Below are 20,573 nucleotides of genomic sequence, written 5' to 3'. Positions count from 1 at the left end.
TCTTGGAGGAATGGAGAATAGAGATGGGTGGATGGATGGATGGATGGATGGATGGATGGATGGATGGATGGATGAGTGAATGAATACAGCACTTAAGATGACTCTATCTCAACAGGACTTTGGAGATCTAACCTATTTGTGGCTATGAGAAATGCCCACCTAGGCATAACTCATAATACTTGATACATCAAACTGTTTGTAAGAATGTTGCTTGTTTCAGATTGAATTTGTTTCCCTATGATGATTTATTATATTAAACTACTGAGAAAACGGATGTTCTTGATCTTTTAATACAGATATAATTGGAATCTTTAATGTTACCATCATAACCAGTTTGTAAACATATTAACACATTCACTGAAATCAGTTCAGTTTATGTGGATTATTACAAAAAAAAAAATACTATTCTTTTTTTGCCAACCCATTACTGGTCAGCACCGGATGTATCTTAATGGAAACAAAAACACAATAATAGATTAATATAAAATGAACATAATTTAGTTACATTGTTATATATGAAGTCAGAGCCCATTTCCATGGCATATCCAAAATTAATTATGTAAATTATAAAATGAACCAACCAAAGTTAAATCCCTTTGCAATCCTATGCCCACTTTCTTGGGAGAATTCCTGTATGCAGTGACTACACTAAACACTCAAGGAATTATATTTTTAATTATACAATTTAAATTCACTGATTTTTAATTGATTGTAATATCATCATTTATTTGATTATTTGAAGGTTAAATATGTAAATACATTTATATAACTGAAGAATGGGGTTCCCATATTTTAGTCTTTGCTTTTTACTATATAGATAAGATATAATATCTTTAACAACTTACAAAACATTAGCAACTGCAAGATAACTAAGGCAATATGTAACAATTGTACGTTACAGCAGTAAAAGAATTTTCAGGTACAAATTTCATGAGCCAAGAAAAGCAGCTCGCTGATTCATCCATAATGCAACAGCACACTCTTGAAAAACACCCAGAGATAAATTGCAATTTAATTTACACTGGACCTTACTAGCACTTAGCTTTTGATACCTGCATTAGAAGCAACAGGACACTAAAGACTTGGAAAATGTGAAATTATAAGGCTACATTTCCATATATACATACCTACCATCCTATTCCCTAGCCTGATGGATATGTGCATAGCCACAACTTCCTTGGTCTTCCTTCTCAATAGATTCACCCATTCTTCATATATTGGTTTGCAATTCAATCCTCATTCTGTATATATATAACAAATCTCCTCACTGTACTTTTTTGTTCATTCACTCCATATTTTTTATTTATTTATTTATTTATTGAATTTGTCACCACAGTTTACAAAACTATTAAAATCAATTAAAATTACGAAATTACAATAATAAATAGAAAATAAAAAGATGTATTCTTCATTCAACCATTCATTCCTTATACCATCTGGTTTTATCCCGCATACTTTGTAAGAATCCATTCCCACTGCATCCATTCCCACTCTTCTGATTCTCCTGATATATCCAACTCTCATGTCCATATAACAAAGAGGACTCTACATTTTCTTGGTCTCTTTTAGTCATTCCTTGTTCTCTTTTACACACTGTGCAAACATCCTTTTCTTTGAATATACATTATACAATATCTTTCTCACGCCCTAATTTTTTGCATCAATTACTCTCTTATGCATTTTTTCTTATCCGCTGCATTTTTATTTCATCATTCCACTGAGCATCATTTTTTGTATTTCCCATCACTGAAACTCCACACACTTCTGTGGCATCCTGTAAAGTAATTCTTTTCACTTTGTTCCAAGGAATTTCCACATATACTTTTCTTATGTCCACTTTCTATTCTTTCTTTTGGAAGATTACAATATCTTCTAATAGTATTTTATACAAGATCCATATATTCTCTTCTTGCAGTCATTCTATTTTCATTCCATTTCTTTCACTTCTCTTTTTTTCCCCAAGATCCACTTTTGACCCTACCAAAAAATGGCTGGTCTGCCTTAAATTAAGAATGCCTCATCACCTTTCTAATACTTTTTTCATAGAGGGCTAGTATTTAGTCTTCCTGATGCTGTTCTACTTTCACTCTAGTTTCTTTTACCTCTTTCCCTTTCTTCCATGTCCTTTATCCTCTAAGATCTATACTTGACACTACCAAATAACAGCCTATCCCACATTCAGAACTTCTAATTACTCTTATATTTATCACACATTGTCTCAATTTTTTTCACCATATACAACTAAATCAATCATGCTTTTTGTTTAATTCCTTTTTCATATGTACAAATGAATAGACCACATGTCCAAAACAAACAGAACACTTTCTAAGCAGATACTCACCAAACAGTCACCAATCTCATTCATTCCTGGGTCTCCAAATGGCCCAGTCACTTTTGTCTTGTTTCCTTCCACATGTTCATTTATGTCACGTAGGATAATACTCCCCCTCCCCCCTCAAATCATATTCATTCAAAACATTGCAGTTTTTATCAAAAGTCATTCCTGGTTCTTCCATAATCATCATTCACAGGAGTGTAATATCATCAACCTAGAGATACTTTTGTTTCATAGATATTTAGATGATACCAGGTCATACTCTCTGACATATGTTGCAGTCCTTTCATTCATAGCTAAACTTACAGCTTCACCTCCATGCCCTGCCTATACAGATAGTCCTCATTTAGTGACTGCCTTGTTTAGCGACTGTTCGTAGTTATGATGGTGATGAAAAAGTAGCTTTGTGACCAATCCCCGCATTTATGACCTTTGCAGGCCTATAAAGGAAAGGAGAACTGACGTAAAATCATCAAGATAGTTGCGGTTTCACTTAACAACTTTACTTAACAACCAAGTTGGTGGTCCCAATTGTTGTCACTAAATGAGGTCTACCTGTAATCATCTTCTCTACTGCACAAAATCAAGTGACCTCATTCACATCTATTACATTCTTCCTTTCTTTCATAGTTTCAGAGAGAGACAGTACATTTTCCTTTCTTTTAATTTGTTATGTACTTTATCTTTTACTCCTCTTATATTCCAGGGTGCAGTCTTTCAAATAATATTAAAGATCACACCCAGAGACATGGCTGTCAATCATCTTTCACACAGTACATTTTTAATAAGATAAAGAAGGAATGCACTAGTTAAGTTCCCACAGTTTCTTGGCATCAACCATGCTTCTTGAGCTGATAAGCACCAATGTCTGAAACATCTGGAGGACATCAAATTACCTATCCTTGCTTTAAGGATGTGAGGAATGTAAACAAACACTGAAATTCAAGATTTTTCTAAATATTTGCTCAAATGACAGGATGGTTGGAATGCTGGTAAGTCATAGAATTCTAAGTCCCCCCTCCCCCCGATTCCAGCATTGTTCTTGGAATCTGGACACTTTTGTGGAATTCTGAGGCTGGAATTTCTCAAACTTGTAGATTCAACAAAATTCCTTGATTGGATCAACACCTCCATTGTTAAGGTCCCTGGGGCACTGTTTCAAGGAGACTAGAAATATTATGAAATAAAAAATTATAAATCCTTATATTCCAGACAAAACACTTTTAAAATAAAACATTCAATTCATATTTAAACTTGCCTTAAAAGCAGATTAAAAGACATAAAATAGACTTATGGCACAAACGCAAGTGTTAGGAGGTGACCATATATCCATCTTTGCCTCAAAACTACAAAAGAGAAAAACTATCAATTAAAACATGTAAGGCTAGCTAGATTTACATCTTGAACTCAGAATATCCTAAAAAGTACTGTCCTAAAGCACTAGTCCAAGGTTCTTTACATATTTTAACAGTAACAATGAAAGACATGTAAATTGTAGTTCTTCTACTACTGTAATAGATTAGCTGGCAATTAACACTGAAGTTAATATTCTGTGCTTCTGCTGAGATGTGACATACATACAGACAAATGAAGGTAATGAAGTCATACTCATCAAATGTATTTCAACTGCAGATAGGCACAAAGACAGAAAAATGTCTGGAGAAAATCAGTTTCAATCATTTACATTAGGTAAACATACCTAGCCATGGATCCTACTCATTAATTTAACACAACACTAAGCACAACTGGGATTTATAAAGTGTCTGTGTGTGGCGGGATGTCTGTAAAATATTTCAAGCTCAAATGATAATTCTTAAATAACCATCTGAGAGAACCTGCCCAGGGACTTTGAAATAATTGCTACTGATAGAAATGACAATTCAGAAACATTCAAAATCTAGCATCAAAATTAGCAGAGTTGATGAACACGTATGTGTTTAATTTTACTTATCCTAATCCTGGAACAGAGTCCATCACCACAGCTAAGGGCAACAAGCCACCTTAGGGAGTACAAGGAAAGGCAGACCTGTAATGCAACCCTATATTCCAGTATCCCTCTAGGCACCTCATTGTCAAAACTGTCTGGAGCATCGTTTTGGCTAATGGTAGGATTATCCACGTGATCTCTTTGCTCATGTGACTGGTCTTGCTATCCTCTTCCATCCCTCCTTTGGCCACCTCCCACTTTTTTGCCATTTCTGCTTAATTTTCCTTATCTCCCCCACATTTCAGAAACATTACTCTACCATGACGGGTTCACTTTTAGCATAGATCACAGCAGCAAAAGAATACAACAGTCTGGATGAACTGGCTCACCTTCAGCCATGTCTCTGTATACAGGAAGAAAAGCAGTGCTGATGTAGATATTTTCCCGTTCCCTCCCCCACACTTTTTCATAGGTTTCAGGGACTCTCCTGCATGTTTCTACAAAGCCAGAAACATCATACTCATCAACAACAAAACATATTTTACAATCTAGCAAAACTCTTTGATTTAGGAGCTCAAATATAAGATTAAAATAGTGATCTTCAGCATGACAGATTAAGGTTATGTAACTAATTGTGTTAGGAATATTAATTATAAATAGCAGTAAGTATAAACAGGAGTTGCTTCTACCTTGAATGAATTTGTATTGTAATACAATAACAGACAGATGTTATTATGACATATAATAATATGTCATATGACATTCAGGTAGATATGCCTCACTGGACTTCCTGTGAGCGCCATAGTAAGCTGACATCTTACTGGCTTGCTGGCTAGTAAGACAGCTTTTGCAAGGGAAATCGTGGCTGAATGTTGGATCCAGGCCGGTGTAATCTCTCAAAGGAGAGATCATTGAAATCATCCATGTAATTCCGGACAGCTGCTACTCATAAGTAGACCATGGAAACTACCGCTTTATGGTTGGCTTATGAGTGGAGTGGTTGGGAGTCAGGATTACATCAAGCTCACACTTGCAATTTTTTATGTGTTGTATATTGGAGAGATTAAGACCCTTCGGACAGGCGAGTTTTTACTGTATTAATCAGGTGAGTCTCCGCCTCCTTAAAAGATGATGGGGTAAATCTGATCTTAAACATTTTGAAAATATATGATTATTTTTGGACTGGGCAGCAAAAGGGTACTTAGTATATGGATTTTGGAACATTAATAATGTATTGTTAATAATAATTAAGGGGCCAGAGAAATTTAGAATTATAGTTTTGAATTTATTAGAAGATATGTTCTCATGGGAAAATGGCAGTTGCTTTTGTTCTTTATGATAAGGGGATCTTGAAGGTTGGACATTACAGGGAGCCAAAGGACAAAGAAAATGGAGCAGAAATCCTTAGTGCAAACTTTTAAATAGCTCTCAGCCAAGGTATTGGGTAGAATGGATCAACTATTTGAGAAACTGGACAGAACATGCTTTAATAAAGTTGTAAAACAAGGACGTTGTTGAAGTTTATGAAATTAATTTGAAGGAGGACTTAAATGCAATGCAAATGGATTGGATGGATGATTTATCCCCCAAAGGAGGTGAACAGATATCAAACCATGAAATTGATTTGGATAATTTTTTTCTTCTAGATATACAAAAGGGCTCTGCTAACATTTGGAAAGACTTTTTTAGAAGTGACAAACAAAAGGATAAACTTTATTTAATAGACATGCAAAAGAAATCTGTTAAAGTTCTGAAGGATTTTTGTTTGGATACACAGATGATCAGCAAACTACCTCTGGGACTTCTTTTAAAGGGGTTACAGAATAATTTTTAAAATTCAGGGAAGGTTTATAAGGTTGGCTTGTTTGATCAGGGCTAAAAGGGGAAAATAGTTATATCTGGCTGCCCTTACTAGACTTTTGCTGACAAAGAATGATTGATGAAGCATTTGGATTTTGTTTTTTTGTTACTTAAGAGATGAGTTACGGAGAGAAGAGAGATTATGTTTTATTCAGAGACAGTGATAAGCGATTAAAACTGTTTTTTTACTTGCTGAGATGAAGGGAGAAGTTACTTTTTCTTTTTTTCTTTTTCCCTTTTTTCCCTTTTTCTACTCTCTTTCCCCTCCGCTTTTTTGTGTTTTTGTGTTTGTATTTTTTGTAGTTTGTATTGATTTTTATTCTTTTCATTTATAATTCTTAATAAAATTATTTGAAAAAGAAGGTAGATATGCCTCACTGAAAGAGCATTACCGAAACTCAAAAATTACTTTTTCCCTTTCATTGATACAGGGATGGATAAAGTTAAGTAGGCTGAGACTAAAGCTGTCCTGAGTTTCTATAGGTGACACAGCAAAATGATAATAAATAAATATGAGAGGGAAGTCTACATTTTATGTGGCCCACATTTCTCATTAGAAGGAAGCAAACAGTGTGATCAGAAAATCTCTACCACAAACTTACTGATCTGATAAAACAAAATGTAAACATTTAGGTCAATGCGCAGTGATAAGGAGCAGTGACCGGTGTTGTAAATTTTTAGAATAGATGCTACATATTGAACAGAGATTGGGTAGTATAAACTCAGGGAAGCGACTTTACAAGTATACATTATCCATAGGAGGAGGAGGAGGAGGAGGAATATGTTGTCACTGCTCATTCTTTGTAGTCAAAGCAGATAGAGAGATATGTATGTACACAGACACTACATCGTACAATTGACAACATATTAAGAATGAGGGAAACCATTTCTTGTTTATGCTTGAATTTGGATAGGTAAATGAGGATTCTGAGCTACCAATCCCTCTTAAACTAACTGGTTTATAGCCTGATCTTCTGGATTTATGATCAAAGAATATTGGGTCAGGAGAAATCTTACAATTAAGATTTTAAGATAGAAGGTTTTTTTAGGCATACCCCCATCTCTAACCTGTCACCTTTCAAAGAAGGTGGCTGAAAATAATGGGAGTTGCAGTCTAACCCATTTAAAACCTCAGCTGACTGCAGCATTTAGCAGGCCTTGACTGGATTTGGAAACTAAGTAGGGTTGGGCTTGGTTAGTATTTGGAGTGGAAGATCATCAGGGAATACTAGGTCTATAGGCTGGACTGGGAAGTCAAAAAACATCCTGGAAGAAGGCAAACCTTGAATACAAATCAACTCTATATTAATACTGAAAAAATTACATAAGTCCATGAAGTCATCAGGAATTGAGATTTACCTGAATAAACACTTAAAAAAAAAAACACCTAGAGTACCAGTTTGGGAGTGGTACATGTATACCAACATTTAGTTAGAGTTTTTGTTTTGTGGGGAGACCTACTTCTAGAACATGTGGCTCAGCAGATGACAGCACCTACTAATCTTCGCTGGGCTTGGAAACTAAGTTGAATTGGGCTTGGCTAGTAGCTGGATGGGAGATTACCAGGCTGTAGGCTACAATATCATGGAAATATATAAGGACAAATCATTTCTATATGGTTGGCCTATGAAATCACCAAGACTTGAATTCAACTTGGGGACCTTATTTTACTCACAGTACATAAGGGAATAGTAGTAAAATTACCTGGAAAATTCTGAACTAAAAAAAAAATATTTTTTTTTGAAAGCTGCTGGGAAGTTAATAATTCAGTTGCTGAAGAACCAGCAAAAACTTGCAATCAAATAGTTAAAACAGTATATTTTTACTGAATCTTCTGAAATCACCCTAGAACCTTCCTCAATGTAATATTTTAATTGCACAAACTCAGATCATTATCACTCCAATAGCAATAAGATGTAGCTGATATCATTCTCCTATGTACGTTTCTATACCTGAAAAGCATTTTACTTCTGCACAACTACACCTTTTCTGCACTCAGTACAGCTCTATTCTCCTGTTGCACAATATGATGAGCTACCTGGCGATAAAAATAAGAGACACTTTTCTGAGTTTCTGGTAGCTTCTGAGTATCCTCAGCTCTGTATATAAATAAGTTGGATTTACACATGCAGGTATACCGTTCCCAAACATCTCTATAAATTGTATATCCATGTGCACAGATGTCATATGTGTTCTAGTCCTGATATACATTTAGGGGTTTCAGATCTGACACTGAGAGAACTAAACTCTAACCTCAGTGCTCTGTCAGCATCAGATGCTTGCAAAGAATTAATTGCAGCAACTGTATTAAAATCAGTTATTGTACAGCAGGGGTGGAGTATCTCTGGACCTTCAAAAACGGTTGGTTACCAATTCCCACAGCTCATCCTGTATGACCTTTGGGTAGGAAAGAAGGAAATCCTAGATGAACATGAGAAGGATGCTTCAGATGTCTTCAGCTCCTGATTGGCGGGTTATTTAGATGTCTGCTTAGATCTTGGATGGGCAAGCTGTGGTGCATATATGTTCTCTAGTCCCACTTTTTTCCAGCTAAGGAACACTCTCCTATCCCACCCCATCCCACTCCAATGTTGTCCCATTGACACTTACAGGTACAAATGTTTGGCAAAATAGATATGTTAGGCCTCTGGTAGAGTTAATGCACCTATATTAGTTTAAAAACAACACTAAGGCATGAAAAGAACTGTACATGTCAGGCTCCCTTGGAAGGTATCACTGCCCTCTCCCCTGAAATTCCTGGCAGCCCCCCTTCAAACTGATAAAAATAATGTCCTTAACAACAAAAATATTGTCCACCCCAAGTTTAAATCCTTCTTCCTTGAATGAAATCATCAACTTGTGTGTATTTGTGTATTTGACTGTGTATTTGTGTATTTGACAGATTTCCTCAATGTTTGGTCCATACTAAAGAACAAACTAGTAACCACTTACATTCAGCCTAAACTTATCTAAATATTATTTTCCTTAATGTGTATTGCAATTGTGTAGCTGGACAACAATAAACATACAACAGCTCATCTCAGGAATTGGTAAAGTAAGCTGCTGATTACACTGTTTGGGGCTTAACTTGCCAGCACATGAAAACCAAAACTATCCTCTTCCTTTCCTTGAATAAATAGCAATTAAAGCATGTAAAATAAATGTTCATATGTCCAGCAAATGCATAATTGCAGGCTATGGACTATTAAGTGCTCTTTCCCAAACTGGGTTCTAGATCTAAAAATAGGTAGTGGAGATTTTTAAGGGAGGGGGGAAGAGAACAATAATATTTGCTGTGACGTATTTATATTTAACATTTCTTGTTCCTGTCAAAGTATATCCATCAAGTATTTAAAGTGCATGGTGTATAATGGAGTAGCTAATTTTACATGATTAGCACATGTGATTTTATGCTGAGCTCAGGAAGTTCATTTCCTTCTTTACAAAAAGGGAACCAATATGAGGATCGTAGGCTGAAGCAGTTTTGTGACCCTAAATATAGTTTGGCAAGGAGAATATATAAGAAAATTAATTAAGTAATAGTACAGTATTGGGTTGTTTTCAAAGCCTTCAGCGTCAACAGGCAAATTAGAAGCTCGCTGCTTAAGATATTTATCAGACTTCCTGTATACTGTATATTCATCAGCCACAGAAGCGTTGTTGGTTGATACTATTCCAGAGGCCCTGTTTACAGTAGCATCCTGATTGTGAAACTCCTTCCCTAGATGAAATTGGCTGTTTTGTTCATGTGTTTTAGACAGCAAAGGTTGCTTTGCTCTGTTAGACTTTTATTACTGCCCCAAGATGGTTCATCTATTCTATGGTATTCTTTTTAACACATATCTCAGGTTGGGTTTTATAAATGATCATGCACCTGTGTTTATTGTTATTATATTATTAAGGCCGTGAATGTTTAAATGGTATTTATATTGCATATTATCTAAAGCAACTGTTAGGAAAGAGTGCCAGTCAAAATTCCCATGAAACAGAGTTATTGGGCACAGTTTTCCTGAGCCTGGTATACTCCCAATATATTCTGTTTTCTCTGAAACTCCCCAAATTCCCAACTAACATGTTGACCTAGAGGAAAGAGAGAAGCACATGTTTTTCCCATTTCTTTATTTAATCATATATCTCAGCTTTCCTGTAGAAATGGTAATAGCCAATACACCTGCCACCTATGTTTCTTCCTTTACCTACTAACCTACCACCTACTAACACTACAGTCCCTACATGGGTTATATTCTGCTCCCTAATAGCCTTCCCTAACTATCATGCATCCCCCACCAGGCACCAGATAACTAGAGAAGGCAGAGTCAGAGAAACCCCAAAAGAATTTAAGCTGGAAATAAAATTTATTCATAAATTTTGAAGGGCCATGGGGGCCCTAAGATTGTGTATCTTTATTTTATCTGGTCATGCTTTGTTCAGTCGTTAAGTCATGTCTGACTCTTCGTGACCCCATGAACCATATTGCACTAGGCCTTCCTGTCCTTCACTGCCTCCCAGAGTTTGCTCAGTTTCATGCTCATTGCTTCAGCGATGCTATCTAACCATCTCATCCTCTGCCATCCCCTTCTCCTTTTGCCTTCAATCCTTCCCAGCATCAGGGTCTTTTCCAAAGAATCTTCTCTTCGCATTAGGTGACCAAAGTATCTGAGCTTGAGCTTCATTATCAATCCTTCCAATGAGCAGTCAGGGTTCATTTCCTTTAAGATTGACTGGTTTGATCTCCTAGCAGTCCTGGGGACTCTTAAGAGTCTTCTCCAGCACCACAGTTCAAAGGCATCAGTTCTTTGGTGCTCAGCCTTCTTTATGGTCCAGCTCTCACAGTCATACATTACTACTGGAAAAACCATAGCTTTGATTATGTGGATCTTTGTTGGCAAGGTGACGTCTCTGCTTTTTAATATGCTGTCTAGGTTTGCCATAGCTTTCCTCCCAAGGAGCAAGCATCTTTTAATTTCATGGCTGCAGTTTCTGTCTGCAGTGATCTTGGAGCCCAAATAAATGAAGTCTGTTACTGCTTCCATTTCTTGATGGAATTGATGGGTCCAGATGCCATGATCTTAGTTTTTTTAATGTTGAGTTTCAAGCCAGCTTTTGCACTCTCCTCTTTCACTCTCATCAAGAGGCTCTTTAGTTCTTCTTCACTTTCTGCCATTAGGGTGGTATCGTCTGCATATCTGAGGTTGTTGATGTTTCTCTCTGCAATCTTAATTCCAGCTTGTGATTCTTCCAGCCTGGCATTTCTTATGATGTACTCTGCATATAAGTTAAATAAGCAGGGTGACAGTATACAGCCTTGTCGTACTCCTTTTCCTATTTTGAACCAGTCAGTTGTTCCATGACCAGTTCTAACTGTTGCTTCTTGGCACGCATACAGACTTCTCGGGAGACAGGTAAGGTGGTCTGTAACCCCCATCTCTTTAAGAATTTGCTACAGTTTGTTGTGATCCACACAATTGAAAGCTTTTGCATAGTCAATGAAGCAGAAGTAGATGTTTTTCTGGAACTCTCGTGCTTTCTCCATGATCCAGCGAATGTTGGCAATTTGATCTCTAGTTTCTCTGCCTCTTCGAAACCCAGCTTGTACATCTGGTAGTTCTCAGTTCACATACTGCTGAAGCCTAGCTTGTAGGATTTTGAGCATAACCTTGCTTACATGTGAACTGAGCGCAATTGTGCGGTAGTTTTAGCATTCTTTGGCATTGCCCTTCTTTGGAATTGGAACGTAAACTGACCTTTTCCAATCCCATGGCCACTGTTGCATTTTCCAAACTTGCTGGCATATTGAGTGCAGCACTTTAACAGCATCATCTTTTAGTATTTTAAATATTTCAGCTGGAATACTGTCATCTCCGCTAGCTTTGTTGTTAGTAATGCTTCCTAAGGCCCACTTGACTTCGCTCTCTAGGGCGTCCAGCTCAAGGTTAGTGATCACACCAGCATGGACATCAGGGACATTAAGATCTTTCTTGTATAGTTCTTCTATGTATTCTTGCCACTCTTCTTAATCTCTTCTGATAGGTCCCTGCCTTTTTTGTCATGCCCATCTTTGCACTAAATGTTCCTTTGATATCTCCAATTTTCTTGAAGAGATCTCTAGTCTTCCCCTTTCTATTGTTTTCCTCAATTTCTTTGCATTATTCATTTAAGAAGGCCTTCTTATCTCTCCTTGCTACTCTCTGGAAATCTGCATTTAGTTGGTTATATCTTTCCCTTTCACCCTTACTTTTCACATTCCTTCTTTCCCCACCTATTTGTAAAGCCTCATCAGATAGCCATTTTTCTGCATTTCTTTTTCTTCGGGATGGTTTTAGTTGCTGCCTCTTGTACAATGTTATGGATTTCTGTCCATAGTTCTTCAGGCACTCTGTCTACCAAATCTAATCCCCTAAATCTAATCATCACCTTCACTGTGAACTCACAAGGAATAGGATCTAAGTCATACCTGAGTGGTCTAGTGGTTTTCCCTATGTTTTTCAATTTAAGCCTAAATTTTGCAGTAAGAAGCTCATGATCTGAGCCACAGTCAGCTCCTGGTCTTGTTTTTGCTGTCTGTATAGAGCTTCTCCATCTTTGGCTGCAAAGTATATAATCAATCTGGTTTCGGTATTGACCGTCTGGTGATGTCCATGTGTAGAGTCTCTTGTGTTGTTGGAAAAGAGTGTTTGCTATGACCAGCTTGTTCTCTTGACAGAACTCTATTAGCCTTTGTCCTGCTTCATTTTGTACTCCAAGGCCAAACTTGCCTGTTATTCCAATTATTCCTTATTACTTCCTACTTTAGCATTCCAATCCCCTATGATGAAAAGGACATCTTTTTTTGGTGCTAGTTCTAGAAGGTGTTGTAGGTCTTCATAGAACCGGTCAACTTCAGCTTCTTCGGCATCAGTGGTTGGGGCATAGACTTGGATTACTGTGATGTTGAATGGTTTGCCTTGGATACGCACTGAGATCATTCTGTCGTTTTTGAGGTTGTACCCCATTACTGCCTTTCCCACTCTCTTATTGACGATGAGTGCTACTCCATTTTTTCTAAGGGTTGCTTGCCCACAGTAGTAGATATAATGGTCATCTGAATTAAATTCACCCATTCCCGTCCATTTTAATTCGCTGATTCCCAAGATGTCGATGTTCAGTCTTGTCATCTCATGTTTGACCACATCCAGCTTGCCTTGGTTCATAGATCTTACATTCCAGGTACCTATACAATATTGTTCTTTACAGCATCGAACCTTCTTTTTGCTTCCAGATACATTCACAGCTGAACGTCCTTTCGGCTTTAGCCCAGCTGCTTCACTCTTTCTGGAGCTACTTGGAATTGCCCTCCGCTCTTCCCCAGTAGTATATTGGACACCTTCCGACCTGAGGGGCTCATTTTCCAGTGTCATATCTTTTAGGCTTTTGACAATGTCCATGGGGTTTTCTTGGCAAGGATAATGGAGTGGGTTGCCATTTCCTTCTCCAGTGGACCACATTTTGTCAGAACTCTGTAATGACCTGTCTGTCTTGGATGGCCCTGCATGGCATAGCTCATGGCTTCACTGAGTTATGCACGCCCCTTTGCCACGACAAGGCAGTGATCCATGAAGGGGCTGGTCATGCTGGCTAAGTCTAATAACTGGACATCAGGTGCTCCAGGGCACCATGGGAAAATCAAAATAGTGTCTGGCTTCCCACCCTTGCCACCATAAGCCTACATCTAGAGCTCTAGGAAGGTAAGGAGGCTGAACTGTTGCAGCTATTTGAGAGTGCTGAGTGCCCTTGCCACTCCTACCTTATATCTTCCTAAGATAAAGGCCTTTCTTTTTTTAAAAGAAAGCTGAAAATGGCAAGGATCAAAGTAAAATGACTTGAGAAGGCTAGGCCATCTACAGCAATGGCTGTGCTGGGATAGCAGCCACTGATCTCCTTCTAGCCTCTGATTGCTTTGTATTCCTTTGTATAAGAAGTGTTAAGCTGAAGTGAGCTGGAGGGGAAGTATCAATGCAACCACAAGATTGTTATCTTCAAAAGAACTCATATTTCCTTAGAGAAGAACTATTAGGGGAAAAAAATCTGAATTAGTCAGCAAATATGAGTGTGCTTGAAACAACTTATTCTAGGGGGCAGGTGGAGAGGTGTCATTTCTAGAGAATAATCTTAACATCCATGCTGTCAACAAGTCCTAGGTCAATATGGGCTAGTCCAAAGATCTGTAAGAGAAGATATTCTCATAGTGTATTTGATCATCCCAAGTGGGAGGCATGTTTCTCAAGACTTTGCAACACCAATGAGAAGTGTCTATGAATGTTTCACTAATAAAATGAGAAAAGTTATTTTGAAGTAAAACATGTTTTAATAATGCTCTTTATTTTTCCTTACATTAAATGCATTGACTACAAATCTTAATTGGATATATGAGCTTGCACATTATGGTTTATTTCATCAATATCTGTCATGAGATTTGTTAAAATAAACCCCAAGTTTTTCAATATTTGGTTGTGGTGAGGTCTGAGAATCTACTTTCACAAAGAGATGTGGATGGAAAAGGTGATAAGACCTTTCATTGCTTTTCACTAGAAGTTGTATTCTTTCTGAACTTTCATCCAAAATTCTTCTAGTGATTTTTTCCCCAACTGTTTCAATTTGACATTTGAGGAGAGATCTGCCAACATCTCTTCATTACTGGACAGGCTACTTGTAGAGCTAGAGTATGGTGGTTAGAAAAACTGAATGCTAGAAACACTCACAGAATACCCTTCAAGTTGTTCAGAAAACATCCGTGTCCTGGAGTACATTGTTTAAACAACACTGTTTCAGAACACAAGGTGGAAAACCTCATGCTGTATTCCCTTGGGGAAATCTGTAGGATGATGCTTGTCAACAAAGGTGGGGCTGAAACAAGTGGGTGAGACCATCTATTGTCTCTTTCTCAAACACTTCTTTTTTAGTTCTTTCATATCTTCTTCCTTCTCTCTCCCTCCCTATGTAGGAGGCTGGAAAAAATTATTCTTACAATATGAACTGGTAGCTTCTAAAACAAACCCCAGGAATGCATGAAATTAATCTGAGGGCAGCCAGCAGCTCTGTGGCCAGCAGTTGTTCATCCCTGCTCCAGAAGCATATAAGCTGGCCATGACTATCATTATGAATATTCCCTATAATTTTTTTGTCCCATGAAGCTGATGTTCACATATACATTTGCTACCAAATATGCAATTTCCATTTCTGGCTGTGACATATAACACAAGAGTCAACGAGGTAGGAAGAAATGGACAATTGTCCTAGGCTCCATACATGGAAGAGGAACTATTCAAAGGATAACTCAGCTATTGAATTGGTCAGTTGGATCTATATTTTACATTCAATGAATGTAAAATATAGATCCCGATTGATTGAAATATACTTTCAAGACTTACTTCAGATACTGCATTTCCCCACAAACTCCCATTTATTGGTTTTGTGAGACAAAAAAGAAAAAAAGAAAAGAAAAATTGGACATGGAAATAGGACACAGTGAAAAGAAAGCTGAGGACAGAGATCTTAAATAAACATAATGGTCCTACCCAGGCTCTGCTTGAAAAAAAGCCGGTAAAAGGAAGCTTAGCCCCTTTTTTCTCCTAAGAGAAAAAAAAAATGGAACAGCCCAAACTCTATTCAAGTCCGCATTACACAGTATTGCTTCTCAAAATATGAAATGTGTCTTCAAAAGCACATGTCTGGGAACCATTTTCAACAGCTTGGGTAATGCTACCTTGGCAACTGCTTCCCTGGCACTGCCACTTGACTGCAGCCCAGGACAAAGAACAGCATTTGCTGAATGTGGCTTCAGACTAGAGCAGGTGCCCCAGACACAGTCTTCAGGTGCCCTTTTGTCCAGCAGCACATGGACAAAAGAGTCTGCCAACACAGTAATCCTGGAGTATTTGAGCAAGGAGAGATGGCCTGGCTAAGCCCCATGCATGGAACATCACTAATTTCTCTTCCTGGGCATCTAGACCTTAAGTCAAGGTTGGACAGCTTTCACCACATTCATTTTTCAGTTCTTGTAAAAGGGCAAGGGAGATCAGCTGTTTGGATGGACAAGACAGTCAGCAACTAATTTAAGAAGGGACTGGGCAGAACAGGCCAAGGCTCTAAGTCAATTTACCCACACTCTTTGTAACAAGGCTTTTCTTTTCTTCGGACAGCTATTATTGCTGCCTATCGTTCTTTAGGGTTTGCTGAACCTGATAGCGGAGGTTGAGCAGGAATCCCCACGTAAAGCTCTGATATACTTATTATACAAGGGGACTGCACAGCACTTGGTGTATGGCTGGTTATCTTGAATTTCATAGGGAAAAAAGTGGGACTGTATTCTTGAACAGCTCTGAATGAATATATAATTTTCTTCAAAACAATACTGTGTGAAATGAATTACTAACAGGGATAGTTTTTCATGTTTGTTTTCTTTGTGGATGGAGTTAAAAAGAGAGGATGTGCATTTAACGGGTACTCTAAGAATACAGATTGCAATTCTATTTCTCCTTACAAAAGTATATACTTTTATCTCATGTACTATGAAATACTTAAACCAACCTATAGAACTATGATTCTACAGAGTTAAGATTATGAGCAATACACTTAATAGATAGTTAGAACAATAGATGGATGGATGGATGGATGGATGGATGGATGGATGGATGGATGGATGGATGGAATATATATTAAAGCTCCTGGGTTCAAGAACCCTGGGAGGCATGTGGCTCCAGCTGTTCAGTTGCATATACTCTGCATGTGCCCAGTGGCATCTTTCCTTACAGTGACATAAAAATGTTCTAGGAACTAGCCATGGTCCTGAGAAGAAATTCAGGATTAACTCAGGGCCCAAATTAAAGCTTTGAGCGAAGCACAAGGAGTGGAGTGGTGATGGAGTTTATTCCAGGATTAAGGAGAGAAACAACTGAATTCTAAGCAAAGACAAACCTGTGTGGTAGCCAGGCCCTTCAACTGGGAAATGTTTAACTTATCAAAATAACCCTTCTGTATTGCTAGACCTCTGACCTAAATATGATCAGAAATGTGCCAAACACTTCATTAGGAAGTATCCCTTATTTTGAAGTTATTTAATTAAGACTGTGTCTTTTTTGAATTTCAGAGGATTCAGCACATTAATGGATACTAAGTAAGACAGCATTCAGATACTTACAAGCTGGAAGTTTGCTCCAGTAACTAGACATGTACGAGAAACTGCACACACATGCACACCCACAGTTGGACTACAGTCCTCCTTCCAGTCTTTTGGAGCAAGACTGGATATATGGCAGTAGAAAGAAAATGTGATGTGGGTTCCATATGAAGCAACATGCCCATTATCCACATTTTGACTTCTGTTCCTCAGTCTACCTGGACCTGTTCTGGGGGCAGGTGATTTGCCATCCCTTGTGTGGATAAAGGGCACTTTTACTCACCCAAAACATACCCCTGGAGGAGTGAGTCAGGGAGGAGAAATACAATGCATTGATAAATAAAGTATCTCAATAAAGTATCTTTGTTCTGAAAGTTGGGTTTCAGCCAGACTGGTCCTCTGTTCTATTTCCCACCATCAAGAATACTTAATCCCAGGATTCCAAGGAAGCCATAAAAATTCTGTCTTCCCTCCACTGTATCATGCTCAGAAACACTGTTTATTTCACCGGCATTATAAATTAACAAACACCCCCCCACACACCCCAACTCTTCTGTCCTGTTTTTAAACAGCCCTAATCACCTCAGGACCCGCCTGGTGTAATTGGTCTCCCTCCAACGTTTATTCTCCCCCTCAAGTTCCCTTGGAGAAGGGGGCAAAGCGATTCCCCCGCCTTTGAATGTTTCCTCCAGAAAACGCTTGCCAAATCGAGGAGGAGCGTTCCAAAGGGAGTCCCGTAGTGAGCAGTGGTCAGATTCGGCGCTGCTGCCTCGTTATTGGTGGGTGGGAGAATACTCACCATTTCTTGTCGGAGGAGGTGAAGTTTGGTCTCCAGTCTTTCCAGGGCGCTGGAGCTGCTGCCGACGCCGCCGGGGCCGCTGAGCATGGCGGCTCTGGGGGCCCGGGAAGCGGAGAAGCCAGCGACACCAGGCCCTCCGCCGGGCTGCTCCCGCTCCTTTTCCCTGTCGCGGGCGACGGCGGGCTCCTCCCCACGCAAGGAGCGCGCTAGGCTCTCGGGGACTTTGCGCCCCAGCTTGAGCTCGATGTCTCGCAGATCGGGCAGGGAACAATCTTCCATGGCTTTTTCGCGAAGGCGGCTTTTCGGATTAAGGGAGCAGCAACCGCGGGGGGGGGGGGGGGGCGGGGTAGGAAGAGCTAAGCCTTCAGCCGTGCTGCCCGGCACTCGGCGACCTCCCCATGTTAGTCCCGTTGAGGTAATCCACCCCGGCCGCGACAGTCAGAGGTGGAGCGGGGGAAGGGAGAGCGCGACGAGCCAGCCAGGTGACTCGCCGTAGGAGGCAGCCGGAGTGGTCGCCTTCGCCGCTTTCCGGCAGCTGCATTATTTGGATTGCAAACCCCAGCCCCTGGGTTGCACCAGCTGCGGGCGGGGGGAGGGCGGTTACGGAAAGCGGGCACAATCAAACGAACCTGCAGGGCGTTATTATTCTTTTATTCATGCTATTATTATCTGGCCCGAGAATGCAGCGTTGGCCTCGCTTAGGGGCAGCAGCGCGCCGCGCAGATAAGAGGGCAAAAGGGACTTGTTGGATGGCCATCCCCCCCCTCCGCCTTCTCTCCCGTAGCCTTATTTTAATACTGAAGTCAGCGTCTGGGATTAAGGGCTGTTTTTAGGGCGCACGTCGCTTCGCAGCAATCACGCCGTATTCCGCCTCCCACTTCGAGGCGAACTTGTTTCCGGACAGGTAGCCGGTTCCAGGCGTCATTCGAGTTTTCCCGAAAAATCGGAAACTTTAAACCTCCGTGGCAGAAGGGTCAGGTGGGAACGACCCTTCCACTCAAGTGCCTGGAGAAGAAACCGGTTCGCCTATTTTACGTAAACCCGCGCGCTCAATGTTCCCAGCCGTCTCTTTGATCTCAGCGGTGTATCTTCAGTGACGAAAATCCATAAAGTGCATTCCTTTTCCATTGCACCTCTAGTGGGGGTTCTTTCTGGAAGAGGAAAATTGTATACCTGGTCTCTATTTTAAGGACACACAACTGGGGCCTGACACAAAACGTGGCACTGTAAAAGGCGCCTGTTTCGGAGTTTCGATCCCCCGAACCAGCCGAGCCCCTCCCTAAGATCCTCCATTCCATTCCCTCTTGTTTCCCCTCCAGCAATTAGTTTCCCCTCCAGCATGCATTGCAGCTTTCATCCATTTCATTGGAGTTCTGCAACCTTTCCAGTTTCTTTCAACCTTCTGATACCCTCCCACCTGCACATATGGTTCCTAAGAAATTACTCAGGAAATGAGATCTGAAGATTTTCCCAAGATGGAACCCTACTGGGGCTTCAGCTGAGATAACCACTAGCCAGCATGTTGTTGTACTGTAATGCAGTATTATAAAGGGCGTTCTCCTGCGTCACTCCCAAATTATGGAATGCACTTCCTATGGAATGGTGCTTCAGTCCAAATTTTCCATCTTCCTTTTCAGACAGAACCTTTTCATTGGATTAACAACGATCTTACCTTGAAAACGACAATTAGATTTAATTGGTCCATATTTTCTTTTGATATTTCTGCCCCAAGGGAACATGACTGTAAATTGAAATAATAAATAAATATTGAAGATGCATTTGATAGGGAAGAACTAATGAGTTTAAGCAACAACAAAATAAAAAACTTAGTGGAAGTTTTTTAAAATTGCCACTCATAATTTTGTGATGCTCCCTCTTCCTTAAAATTCCTGTTGAAAATCCTGTTCTTCAATAAAATTTATGTTACACTGTAGTTTAAACATTAAACTAGGTAGAGGATAAAAAAGTTTAACTTCATCAGAAGCCAACTACTTTAAGCCCCACAAATTATATTTGCATTTCAAATGCAACTAGTATTAGATTGGGTGGTGATGGCAGTGATTCCTCCCTTGCTATAATCTGAAGAAATTCCCTTACCTGAAACAATAACTTGATTTGGAGGAAATTTCCACTGGACTTACAAAGACCAGTTTCATAAAACAGATATTTTTAGCCCAATGAGGAAAAGAAAAAGATAACAAACAAGGTTGAAGGACCATACAAGGCTTATCTCTGATGGTTGCCACCTTCCATCCATCGCCAGCCACCAGTTGGCTGGTTTTGTTCTTTACAGACCAGGAAAAAGTTTCCACTTTACTTTTCCGTCATATTTTCCAAGTAAGCTAGTATCAGACCAGAGATGCTACTTTGGGATGCCTCGTGGGCAGAACTGGTGAATCCATGCATTTATTTATTTTTATAGTTTCTATATTAAGAGTAATTTATTTCCCCAAGGTTGTTTGTAATGATGGAGTCATATTGGGAAGTCTGATTCCCT

General features: G+C 39.4%; 1 protein-coding gene and 1 long non-coding RNA gene across 3 annotated transcripts in view; one reads left to right on the top strand and one right to left on the bottom strand.

Annotated features, from left to right (window-relative positions):
• LURAP1L (leucine rich adaptor protein 1 like) overlaps positions 1 to 18,939 on the bottom strand; it is a 27,784-nt gene extending 8,845 nt beyond the window's left edge. Inside the window, exon 1 of the mRNA XM_088130525.1 lies at positions 18,077 to 18,939. Coding sequence (XP_087986651.1) covers positions 18,077 to 18,355 — 279 coding nt within the window. The 5' untranslated portion in view covers positions 18,356 to 18,939. The remainder of the gene's footprint in view (positions 1 to 18,076) is intronic.
• LOC148213827 (uncharacterized) overlaps positions 18,453 to 20,573 on the top strand; it is a 27,839-nt gene continuing 25,718 nt past the window's right edge. For both annotated transcript variants that reach the window (XR_015793901.1, XR_015793902.1), the window contains exon 1: positions 18,453 to 18,558. This is a non-coding gene — a long non-coding RNA (uncharacterized LOC148213827). The remainder of the gene's footprint in view (positions 18,559 to 20,573) is intronic.

The sequence above is a fragment of the Python bivittatus genome, unplaced genomic scaffold (assembly GCF_059951505.1).
Source record: "Python bivittatus isolate LINGU-HERP-01145 unplaced genomic scaffold, Pbiv_v1 ctg000850_np1212, whole genome shotgun sequence".
Lineage (NCBI taxonomy): Eukaryota > Metazoa > Chordata > Lepidosauria > Squamata > Pythonidae > Python > Python bivittatus.
This window is presented reverse-complemented; position numbering and strand designations above follow the sequence as displayed.